Source organism: Stigmatopora nigra, chromosome 2 (genome assembly GCF_051989575.1).
Source record: "Stigmatopora nigra isolate UIUO_SnigA chromosome 2, RoL_Snig_1.1, whole genome shotgun sequence".
Lineage (NCBI taxonomy): Eukaryota > Metazoa > Chordata > Actinopteri > Syngnathiformes > Syngnathidae > Stigmatopora > Stigmatopora nigra.
This window is the reverse complement of record NC_135509.1, coordinates 3,150,334-3,163,036: the sequence shown is the minus strand read 5'-3', so window position 1 is coordinate 3,163,036 and position 12,703 is coordinate 3,150,334. Positions and strand designations below refer to the sequence as shown.

The following is a 12,703-nucleotide window of genomic DNA, read 5'->3' as shown; positions in this document are numbered from 1 at the left end:
TTAACCCGATAACGTTATCCCGATACGGGTGCAGGTAGCAGCAAACATCTGCGACGTGAAAGGCATTAAAAGCATCACTCCGACGTGAACGCTTGCCCGTCTTTTGATGCTTTGTGCATTTTTCTTAAGGGCTGGTAGGGGGGCTCGGTCAGAGTGACAACAGGGTGTTTACCAGGCACAAAGAAAACCAAGTCAGCCAAGAGATCTCTTGTATTCTTTTGCTCCACTTTGCTGCCTTTAATCCCGCTCTGCCGCCGCCATGAAGGTCCCTGGTGTTTTGGGATCATTGCGCCGACCGCAGCAAAGAGAAAACAGCCCACATTTGTCAAGGGTGTTCTTTAAACAAGCGCAGAGCAGCGGGGAGGACGACATGTCGTCTCCTTGCTACGTCCTGGCAAGGAAGAAGAAGAAAAAAAAAAAGACAAAGAGAACAGATTTGCGTCTAATTTTCCCGCGGTTGACATCATCTTTTAAATTCCCTGATACGAGCCTACGCTGTCCCCGGTGAGATCGTGAATATTTTTTCTTTTATCGTCCTTCCTGTGATGATAGAAGATGTTGGGGATTTATAAATCATCACACTGGTCTTGATTCTTGGCCAATTTTTTTTCTTTTGCTTTTTAGCGCTCTTTATAGTTGGGAATTGATTTCTACGTTAGACAGATGTGTTTTGACTTTAACTTTCTTCACCGTGGATCTCATTCAAACTGAAATACATTGAGAAGTACATTGAGAAAAAATTGGAGATAGGAAAGTTGCACTTTAGTATTAAATTCCATTCAGTTCCCACCAGTCCAAAGTAGTTCAGCACTTAGTCTGTTCCAAGCTGTTTCATGGCACTTCCAAATACGTTTTTCCGTTAAATTAAACATGGAAGCCATCAACGTCTTAAAAAATTGCTCCGTTTTACCTCAACTTGAAGCCAACCAAACAAGCAACAGACTTAATAGAGTCATAATCGTCTCTACATAGTCTGAAATTTACAACTTACTTTCGTCTTCTTACTGTATTTGGCACGCCAGCTTCTCTGACTGCAACCCCTTCGAAAAATGTCCAGAAAATTCCTGCAGGGACTTGGATGGAAAGATTCAGAAAAGAAAAGGCCACAGTGGAATTATCTTGCTAAATTTCCAAGCCAGTTGTGTTTGGTGTTTTAATTTTATGACGCTGGTAAAAAGCGAGAACATCAAGGAGGTAACATGCCGAGCTCTCAAGGACGATTTGGTCTTCAGGACCATGCATGGACTGTAGAAGATCCCGGCCAACAATCCAACTCTGACAACAAATATATACAACATTCACATTTATCTTCAACTAATTCAAACCATCTGCTCTATTTAACAAGACTTACGAAGAGCTAAACACAGTGCAGTGGGAAGCCTTCAAACTCTGATTTTTGAGTAACATTTTCAAGAAAAAAAATACTACTATCAAACAAAACTTACTCCAAAACTTTTTGGCTGGACCTCAACAAAGGAAACTATTAACTATAATAACATTGTTTTACAAGCCCAAAGTTTTGAAATACTTTTTTTTGGCCAATGTTTAGGGTGTTGTTGTCAAAGATTGGAGTTTTTGAGGGCCTGAGGTTAGGACAGGGAACCAAATTGTCTCTTAAAAAACTGAACTCTTGTCACTAGCTACTACTCGTTAATAATGGAGTTCCACAAGGCTTTGTATTCAGTACATTGAATTTTACATTATACTTTACATATTTATCAAGAGATACAAAATATAATTGTTGAAATTTCGATGATATATAGATTAAACAGTTAATAATATACTATGTATGTTTGGTCACTAGCTACTAATCGTTAAGGATGGAGTTCCTCAAGGCTCTGTACTCAGTACTTTGAATTTAACATTATACTTTACATATTTCTCACTAGATACAAAATACAATTGTTGAAATTATGATGCTATGTAGATTTAATACTTTTTACCATACTATGTGTGTTTTAGGAACGTTGGAAGGACCTTACAAAGGGAGAGACCATGATCTTGACCTCCTGTCCATTTTTAATGTGAATCACAGCCTTGAGGTAAGAGTTGCCGAGCAATTTTTGACGTTTGTGGAAACGCCGTCGTGACGCACACGGAGGTTGCGTTGCGGTCAGGGTCTCAACTTGAGGTCACCTGTAACATTTTCCTTTCAACTGACTCACACAAATTCTCGCAATGAGTGTCGTCACGTCAGCCGTGATGACGCCACAAACCAAAACAAACGCCCAAATATGACCTTACTATAAAGCAATTCAATTCATATCCATCTTGTATTATGAACTGTCAGCGTGATCCTGTGTGGGATTCTTAAAAAAGGTCTAATGAGAGTGGACTCCCTAACACCACAAAGCCGTTGCACCAGTGCATTTCCTCTTCCTGTCTTTTGCCGCAGTGGAATTCTACTGAAGCTCGGGCCCTTAGAGAGCCCAGTGAATGGGACGTGGAAGGACTCGAGCTTGGCTTCTTTTCAGGACTCTTGCTTTTGTTGCGTCACGTCTCTCTTTTTCTCCCCAGTCTAAACGTCTCTTCATTAATCGCCCAGGCTGCAAAGCTCTTGACTGTACTACTCGGGCCTCCTTGTACACTAAAGGTACACCGCTTCCACGTAGTCCTTCACGTTTGACTGACGCTTACAGCGACAACCGTACAGTAATAACCAGTAATGTCTTGGAGTGGTTCACATCGTTTTGACTTTGCATTTCTTCTGGTAATCATCACTGCCCCCTGCTGGGATTTCTCTGTCCATTCACTGTCTATTACTTCTGAACATGATCAGGCCTCTAGCAAATAGAATGCTATTGTGTGTCAAGAAGGAAGAAGGATGTGAGTGGAAGCAAATAAAACGGACAGTCCTAAAAGTGACAAGTGCACCATCGTTTAACCATTAAGGTGAAGTAGTGGGTCTCCAAATGCCACAGCGGGCAACCTGGCAACATCTACACACAAGGAGAAAGTGAAGTGCATGCTGGGAAATGGAAAGTCTTGCACAAATCAGCACCCCACTTGGCCCAAAGACCAAGCAAAACCATAGTGTTTATCGCTTGATTTATACATGGATTCCATTGGCCTCAGCTTTAACCAATGGGATTTGATCAGATATGCACACATTACAGGGTTTCCCTCAGTGCTTTATCATCCTGGTAAAGTTCCCAGCCCCCCGCTAGGCTAGATCATCCGCTACATAAGAAGGTATATAACATACATGTTTTCACCATTTTAAACAGTTGAACCAAATGGCGACATCTTATGGTGGTTATTTGAACCAACCTGTCCCGGTTCTTTGCCATTGCACTGAATTGCATTGTATTTGGATATGCTTTTTAAAAAACATATTCACAAACTACCTTTTTGTAAATATATGTCCAAGTATTGATCATTATCTCCTTATTGAAACGTCTATCACATCATAATGAGATCAAAATGAAGGACAACTCCATAAGAGACGGCTGTCCACAATGGCGTAGTCAAGACCCAGAATTTCTTCCAAAAGCATAAAACTAGTGTTGACGTGGACGTGTCCTTGGCGCCCCTTAAAAACCTCCATGACGGGGGAGAAGTCCGACCAAGTGTTTCAAAACATTGCAAGAGGCCCGTCTCGGGGCTATGGGAGCCATTGTATCACTGGCAATGCAACCTGCATGAAAATTGGATTCGGAGGCCTTCCGACGCCGGGAATGTGTTCATACGGGGGCGAGCAGGGGCAAGGGTGGGGTTTGCTATGGGTGTGGAGGGGCCGGCCGGGGTAGGGGGGGATAAGGATAAGTGCCTCTTCAAAGCAACCCATCTACTGAAGAAGCCAGCGTCCTGATTAGTGTGGGAAGACTAGTGGCTGAGAAGACAAAAAATAGTGGGGGAGGGATAGTAGAACTTGTACTACGATGCCGGTCGGCCTTGATCTCGGGTGAACCCATTTCCACTTGTCGCCTTGCCTAAGCAGCGGGCGTCTACAACCAGAGTCATCCCCCTTGAAACGGGCTAATTGTGTCCAGTTGACCTCTTGGGATGCAACGGACCTCACGAGTTAATCACGCAGCAAAGCTTCTTAGTGATGACCATCAATCTGCTCGGCAGCAAATCTTCACATTCCATCCGCATGGGAATGAGGGAACGTCTATGTTTGGGATGAGAGGCAAATCTGCACCAGATTACTAGTCTTCCTTCCAAGTCTACATCTCCACCTAAACTAAATTTGGCAGTCCAGATGGAAATATCCAACTTCTGGCATTTAGTATGAAATCCCAACTTTTGGAGGATGTCCATTGACTTCTTTAAAAAAAAATATAAAGGTAAATCATTGATGTGATGACATAACGAAAGTAATTCCAAGTGGCAAATCTCTGATATTAAAAACCACTAAAAGAACACGTTTGTTTTTACCAAGCAATCATTTTGCAATTAAAGTTCATGTTGACATTTTGGACACATTTTTTGTCTTGTCAGTTTAAAAGATGGCTATGGAATAAGAAAGCATTTTGCAAGCAAAAACTAAATGCAAAAATCCCAAAGTCAATGCAATGGCTTGCAAATAATCCGGATCTCAATCCAATGCAAAATACATGGTGCAATTTGAAGAAAATACTCCACGACATGCAAAGCTGATCTGGCAACTGTATTCAGAAAAATCTCAAGCCAGAGTGATGAGGAGTGCCCACCCTTTGCCACTTTCAGGGTCTACAAGCATCTGCATGGTTGGAAAAAGTAAACACACCATCATTATTTTCCCCTTTTTTTGTCTTTTTCAGACCCAGAAAATTGCCATTTGAAATGACTACTTGCTGTTGAATACCATGGTAAGTGAAATTAAAATAATAGCTATATTTTGGACACAAATCCCCGCCCATTAAATCATCTTCGAACTGAAAATGATAGATGACACCCAGATTTTTTTGTAGTCTGCTAGCATACTATCCATAGACTATCTTTTCCATTGTTACCAAATACAATAGCTTGGATAAAACAAAAAATTATAGACTTGATAATCAATTATGCTTATGATGATGTCACAACCAGAATGGCAGGCAAAAAAAAGCACTTGTAAACTTATTTTTGTATGTTTAGTTTTGTGTTTATGTACTTATTTTGCTACTACCATGCAACTGTGATTAAAAATATTGTATATATATAAGGTTAAAGTATTACATTTACTATATTTTTAATTGAAATGTAGAACTATAATTTGAATCAGATTTTCGTTATATTTTTGGGGTGATGTGTTTAACTTGATGTCTAGTTTTTCTAATTGCTGTTTTATGTCTCTTAGTATTACTTGATTGCAAATGTTTATTAGTTTTAATTGTATGCTGAGAAGGTTTTTAATAAGTAATTTCCCATTTTTACGCAATAAATAAAATTCCTTTCAGTAGAAATATAATTCTAACTTTAAAAACTACCACATTTGTATTGTCCATGTAAAAATTACATGAGAAAAGTCATTTCATAGTCACTAGTTTAGTTTTTACACCCCATCTAATTTTCCTCCACAATAAGACAACTGACATCCATCGGGATTGTTGCAACCATAACTTTTCCCAGGACTTAAATTTCAAACTAATCCATCTCTCTTCTGGTCTTCATGATATTTCAAGGGGCCCCCCAAAAACCTTCATAGCCCACCAAACCCAGTAGCGTGACGATAAACGGGGAATGCAACTCGCCACCAGCTGGACTTGGTTTTGATTTTTGTGCTCATCTGCTTCATCCACGCTGAGCCCTGGGAAGTGAGGTGAAAACACTAACCTTTTCCACAAAGCAATAACTTCCCACCATGACATCGAAGCAACACGGCTTCAGTTGTTCTTCAGCGCTCGCTGTGAGAATGTCAGCCGAGCTCTTTTCATCTGAAGGGGGGAATCCTATCTGATTTACTTTGGCTAGGGCGCCCGTTTGTACCAGGCCGTGTTTCATTTGAATATCAAAGGCGGGCGAGGAGGTGGCCAGACACTTTAGACGCAATATTTCGGTCTTACATTGAAGAATGCGACCCCTTAAAAGTGTCCTACAAAAAGACCTGATCAAGTAGCACAATGGAGCTTCTGTAGAGGCGGTGGCCCGATGCTAATTTATTTTTGACGCCAATGAAATCCTTGCATTTGCATCTCATTGTGTGTTTTCCACGCTTTAAACGCTAATTGAGGTATAGCCTCCATTTTTTAACATCAACCTTGCCTATATTGTTAGAGTCAAGACATGGATTGACAGAAATAATATCATATTATTGAATTGAGGATATAAGTCACTTAAATATGTCAGGCAGTTCAATAGTGGGCATGTATTCATACAAGTTTTTGTTCAAAACGTTCGTCATTAATGGGGATAAATGGACTGTTTCTCAAAATTCAAAACAAAAGCGCTATAACGGGCCAAAAAAAGTCTTAGAAATGCTTCAAAGAGTGTCTCTAACTTTAAAATACAACAAAAAAACATGCTTAATTTTCCCTACCTGTATAAACAAAGCAAATATTTAACAATTGACAATACTAAGCTTTGTGTATTACTATAACGGGCCAAAAAAATGGGAACTTCAGCCTTAGAAATTCTTCAAATAGTGTCTTTGACTTTAAAATACCACCAAAAAACAAGCCTCATTTTCCCTACCTGTATAAACAAAACAAAAATGTAACAATTGACAATACTAAGCTTACAAAAACCCTAAAAAACAAAGACACAAGATAGCATTATCTTACCCTCATGCCAACATTTAAACTTAAATACAGAAGATCCTTGTTCTCCTCCATTATCGTTGTCAGTTTGTCTGTTTCCCTGTGATGCATTTAATCTCCCACAGGGGTTTTTATTTTAGTTCTGTATGTTTATACAAAGTGAAACTTTATAAGTCGAGGGCAATGAAAGGTTAAAGGAGAAAAAAGCTATTTTGTCCATCCAACTCAAATGCCTTTTGGCTCTCGATTCTTGCAGATAATGGCAAACAAAAACACTGTAATTGTTGCATAGTGTTCTTACTAGCAATAGAAACTCTTTCTCTCCCTTGAGTGTATTTTTTATATATTTTTAACCGCCATCCTTTGGTTTGTGATGTGAAACATGGCCTCATCTAGTTTCACAAGCACTGTTAAATATATTGTTCCCCCCAGCATGAGCAAAACTGTATGACCTCATCTTTGTTTTTTAGATTCAATGCAACACACAAAAACTTTTATTTCCCTTGCAGATAATATTTGAAGAGTCATTGAAGATATCATGCATTGTTAATATTTACACTTAAAGCGTTTTTTCCCTTGTGTGTCATTTTTTTTTGCAGAATTTTTCTTCAAAGTCCGGGATCGTAGATTAACTTGTTGGATTTACATCTTGACACATCTCGTGTGTCCTTTCTGGGGACACGTTTCTGATAAAAGTCCCTTTAGGTATCAATAAATCTCCAGTTAGAAAAGGAATTTCCGTTGGGCTGAGCAAATGTTGTTTAAAAGCCAGGAAAGGATAAATTTAAAAAACTCAAAAGTCAGCTCAACTTACAATAAATTAATCTGATATGGTTGAACATAAGAAGAAGATCAAGACACATTAAGAAACCAACTGGTTGTTGACTACTTAGAACTTATACTTTATTAATTACTTATTTATTGATTATTCATGAATTATTGTTATTTACTATCTACTACTCCTCCTCCTCCTCCTCCTAATACTACTACTACTACTACTACTCCTACTACTACTACTACTACTACTACTACTACTACTACTACTAATACTCCTACTACAACTACTACTACTATTATTTTTTTTACCTACTACTATTACTACTCCTTCTACTCCTACTACTACTCCGACTACTACTACTACTCCTCCTGCTACTACTCCTCCTACTACTACTACTACTACTATTACTCCTACTACTACAACTACTATTACTACGACTATTACTACTACTACTCCTACTACTACTGATACTACTACTACTATTATATATTTTTTTATTTGTCCATTGCTGTTTCCTAGGTGACTGCAATGTGACATCCTGACCGCTAGTATCGCAATTTCCAGCTTTTTAAACGGAAGACTGCAAAATCAAAACCCAACATGGCAGCCCACTGTGTTATGCGCTCCGTCTGGAGCTCATTTTCAGCACTACACGGTGCTGTAAGTGGACATCTAAGATCCCTGCAAAAGATACAAGTACCAAATTTACCTCATTCCATGATTCAAAGAAGAGGAATCAGGCAAGGTGAGATAATACAAGATATTTTCACGATCAGTGCCCGATCGCATGCTGACAAAGTCATCAACAACATGAATGTCACTGACGACTATGTTTATTTATTCCTTCTTTTAACATCGCTTCTGTTTTAAGGAGCAAGGATTTCAAATAATTGTTTTTTCTTTTCTTATTTCTGCAGTCATTGAAAAGCAAGAGGGGAAAACGTTGACTGTAAGTACAATTTTGTTTATTATGATGTAGAATTTTGTGGTACTAGATAGATCTACTGTATTGCTTTAACATGATCTGCCCTCTAAACTAGTCATAAATGTCAAATATGAATATTTTGATATTTTATTTTCAGTTATAACAAACATATACTTAATTCCCTTCCCATCAGTGTAGTTATAACCATGCATTTACTCCTTAGATGATAATTAGGGCCATTTTAGTGAATAACTCTTAAAATGATCAATAAAATCAAATATACAAATTTCTTTATGAAAATGTCTTATCAGATTGAAGGAAAAATCCTGGAAATGTCAAACGTCTCACAACCTCCAAACCCAAGCGCCAAGTGTCCAATTTATAAATGGAACCTGCAGAACAAATACAACTACACGGTAAATACTACCAACATCCCATCCTTTGTAATAACTCACTTCTAACAACATATTTTTCCTACATTCCCAGGATGTTTTGCTGCTTAGTCAATTTATCCGATCAGATGGTGGAATGCTGCCCAAAAGAATCACTGGTCTTTGCCCCGCAGAGCATAACAAGGTTGCCGTTTGCGTACAAATGGCTCACCGAGCAGGTACTTGCTTACTTTATTGTGGCATTTAACCAGTATTCCTACTCCCTTATTAAATAATCTATGTTGTGACTAAGAATCTACGACTAATAGAATTCCCCCCCCCAAGGTTTGCTGCCCGACCATAGACCAAAACTCCCAGAAGGCCACGTCCCAAAGAGAATCAGGCCCGAACTCAACAGGTTTATTTTTTCTCTCTCCATTCAATTGTATTATTTAAACTTAAAAGTCTTAATCTACCTTATCCCACCCCTGTGCAGATACCTGACCCGGTGGTCCGTGAAATCTGTCAAACCCATCTACAAACGCGGGCTAAAGTGGTGCAAGAAGCGCATGTGTGTAGGAAGTCCTTTGCTAAAAAATAATGTACGTTTCGGACCTAGGCCACTTTACATAAAACATTAAAGAACACCAGAAGAGCAGGTTTAAATCTATGTTAGAAAGCTACAGCACCAGAAGCTCCAAATTCTTACATTTATGTCAATTATAATAAAACACCTTTACATGTAGCTAAACAAAGTTTAGAGTGGTCCAAGTATTGAGCCTTGTGGAACACCCCTAATTCCTTACTAGCAGTTTTCAACTACAGGATACCCAAAAATAAATCTGTAATGTGTGCCAAGTTTTAATCAATGTAAAAATAATAACATAATCTTGGCTCCCACCCCTATTTTTTTTCTCTCTGTTAATTTTTTTTATGTTAAGCTAAATGAACTTGAGGTAAGCAAATAAAACCTACTTTACTGTCATTTGGTATTCATTATTTTTATACACATTCAAACTGAACTGAAGTATATTGCAAATTGACAGTGTTTCTTTTCTTAAAGCATAAAAGGCAGGTCTAAATTCTTGGTTCCATAACCGATGTATACGAATCCATGCAGTGGCGTCATGGGGACGTGGTAGAAGGTCAAACCCAACCACAGCAAGCTACGGATCACACATTCTTTGTTCGCACTCTCAAACTGAAGACTCCACGATCCTGCATACACACAAAAGATGACCATTCACCAATAAGTGGGAAATATTAAAATGTGCATTTGTTTATTTGTATGTTTACCTTTTGGAATATCCTCACTTAACGGATCCAGAAAGTCCAAAGCAGGGTTCAAATCAGCCATTTCCAACAATGACTTTTTCTTCAGATTCTTGGGCGGAGCAAAGTGAAGGAAATGTTCAAGCTTTCCCGCCTGAGTGTAAGAAAGACCTGAGAGACCGTCCAGTCATATTTCATTGTGATGCGAGTACCAGTAAAAATATACGCAATTTGTCTCCTTACTCACCACCGAAGCTGCGATTAATCTGGACAACACCATGCATGCTGTTGATAAAAGCACCCCGGGGGACTACTGAAGCTTCCTCGTTGATGTGATGGACCGTCACTGCCAGTCTCGTTTCCTCTGTCACTTTTGTCTTCATGCAAGAATAAACTAGGTTTGTTTTTCAATCCAAGCACCGATGAACAATTTGCTTAGTATTTTTTATCATCAGAAGTCATTGCAATTTCAAAATTGTACTCACAGTCGACTCTTCTGGAACGGGATCATTTCTGTCTGTAGGTCTGGACTCATACACAAATGATGGGTCGCCTTCGAATCGACCTTTTGCTGTTTTGGCCACATCTTCTATCATTGCAGTTGTGGTTGCGGGGATCAGAAACCAGTCGATGCAGTTGAAGCTAGACATCCACACAACAATTAATTAGACAAAGGTATTTTTACAATACTTTTGAATGACTATTTTACCTGTAAAAATGCTGTGTGTCCTTCAACTCATCATCCCTTCGCCCCTGAGCTATAAAATAATGCTCCTTCAAACCAAGGATCTTTCCCCAAAACAGCACTCGGTTAAACTTGTAGTTCTTCTTCAAAATAATCAATGAAGTTTGAAGAGCTGCCCTCTGCTCCGAGTTTAAAATGCATCCACTCCCTGCAACCATCTCCAACGAGTAGAATAACGAATTAGCATCCATTGCTGTTATTGTTGACACTGTAAAGTGTCAGTTAGCTCTTAAAAACGCTTCCAAATTGGCTATTTCCTCGTTGGAATGTCAATAAATCCACGTTTCACAAATTGTCTAACGGTACTTTCTTGGATTTTGAGTCTGCTTCCTACGCACTGCGTAAATAGATCCATGTACCGAGTTTAGGATGACATTCTGGTTGTCATGGCAACCTGTACACTGACTGGGACACGTGGAGTAGCTGTCACGTGACCAATGACGTCATTGGCGTGTAACCATCTATGAATATGGCGCTGTCATGCTGCACTACAATTCACAAACAAATCGTAAGGAAAAGTTAATTACAAGATATGAAAAGTGATGTTTTGGAATGTATAGGGTTTATTGCACAATCGGTTGGCTTATTACTGTGTAACATGTTTTGATTATTACGGGATTGTTCGGCGTTCGCGGACTTAACCACCTGCTAGTTAACCGCATGCAATTGCATCAGGTGGACTTCCCCATGCAGTCAAACAATAGAATTAGAAATCTACCCTCGGATCGGCCTTTGCAAACTTTTTATCTTCAGCATAAACAAATAGCTAATATTACTTGCAACATATACATTAGATTTTTTATGCCCTCTTGTCCAAATCACCGTCCAAGAACATTAACAAACATTTCCACATGTAACACCATTGCAATAATGAAAGTCAGTAGACTTTGTGCCTATTAAAGGAACATATGGAAGGATAATCCAATATCCTGTATGAAATATTAATTATTGAATCTTTTGTTTGTAGGATCTGTTTTGGAAAGCAACTACAAGAGCGCAAAAGATGTACTTATACTATATACTGCAGTAGTTCACAATCAATGGTAAGTGATCAACACCATTGATAACTCAGATGAAATCATAATAATATTAAAATCTTTAATAGAAAGAGATGTGTTTATAAACATTTATGATGGCACAAATCTTATTTAATTAAAGCCAAACACCATTACAGCACATGTAACTTAGAAATCCATGCAAAAGTACTGTACTTTTTCTATAATGTATTTTTACAGTTTAACTTAATGCAAGTAAATACAGGCAAGAAAAAAAATAGTTTCAAAGTGTGTTTAGTATTAGCAAACATTTTATTTCAGGGCCAAGCAACCAATTCCTTGATCCACATAGTCCAATCCCACGTGGGACTCGTTCTAGGAAACCCACCGCCCCGGGTGACCGCCGTTGCCACGACACTAATCCGGCCACACAAAAGGCCAGGCATCGTCACTTAGCACGTCGCCGCCCGTTAGCTCGGAGGTCACGGCCATCGATCTTGCCGCTGACACGTGGGCGAAACCTGTGCACTAAACTGCCTTTAATTCCTATTTGATACACTTGATATAAATGAACACTCTAGAGACGCTCTATAATAGCCTGGGAGTGCCGAATAAAGAATATACTCAAATACTCAAAGAGAGGCAACCATAATGGTGTCTGTGGCTCACAAAAGGACAGACGGTAAGAATGCATTCAGAGGGACTATTTAGATGGGTTGTATTTAAAAAATAAATAAATAAAAATACTTGTTGAACTTAAGAAATAGATCAGACCACCGACGTGGAGCTAAATTTCTTCACGCATTTCGCAATTGAATCTCACTTTTTCACACGCTCACCAAGTCCAGCAGAGCCACATGTGGCTCAAGCAACGCGTCATTGTGTTTCTCGGGAAAGCTGTACTTAACTTTCTTCACATCATCCAATTATAAATGATTACACATACTGTTTGGTA

The 12,703-nt window shown here is 38.9% G+C and overlaps 2 protein-coding genes and 1 long non-coding RNA gene across 4 annotated transcripts in view; 2 read left to right on the top strand and 1 right to left on the bottom strand.

The window, feature by feature from the left end:
- The window catches only part of LOC144186957 (uncharacterized), a 42,216-nt gene extending 40,174 nt beyond the window's left edge, over positions 1 to 2,042 (top strand). For both annotated transcript variants that reach the window (XR_013324830.1, XR_013324831.1), the window contains exon 8: positions 1,963 to 2,042. This is a non-coding gene — a long non-coding RNA (uncharacterized LOC144186957). The remainder of the gene's footprint in view (positions 1 to 1,962) is intronic.
- Positions 2,043 to 5,580: 3,538 nt separating this feature from the next.
- Positions 5,581 to 9,721, top strand: mrps18a (mitochondrial ribosomal protein S18A). Its single transcript, XM_077712161.1, has 7 exons — positions 5,581 to 5,725; positions 7,960 to 8,185; positions 8,358 to 8,389; positions 8,677 to 8,781; positions 8,852 to 8,975; positions 9,082 to 9,154; positions 9,233 to 9,721. The coding sequence occupies exons 2-7, from the start codon at positions 8,041 to 8,043 to the stop codon at positions 9,375 to 9,377; spliced, it is 624 nt and encodes a 207-aa protein (XP_077568287.1). The 5' UTR covers positions 5,581 to 5,725; positions 7,960 to 8,040; the 3' UTR covers positions 9,378 to 9,721.
- rsph9 (radial spoke head component 9) lies at positions 9,722 to 11,143 on the bottom strand. The gene is made up of 5 exons (XM_077712160.1): positions 10,718 to 11,143; positions 10,494 to 10,650; positions 10,256 to 10,385; positions 10,033 to 10,179; positions 9,722 to 9,954 (listed from the first exon to the last, which is right to left on the bottom strand). Exons 1-5 carry the CDS (start codon positions 10,942 to 10,944, stop codon positions 9,794 to 9,796), a joined length of 822 nt encoding a protein of 273 aa, XP_077568286.1. The 5' UTR covers positions 10,945 to 11,143; the 3' UTR covers positions 9,722 to 9,793.
- Between the last annotated feature and the right edge of the window lie 1,560 nt (positions 11,144 to 12,703).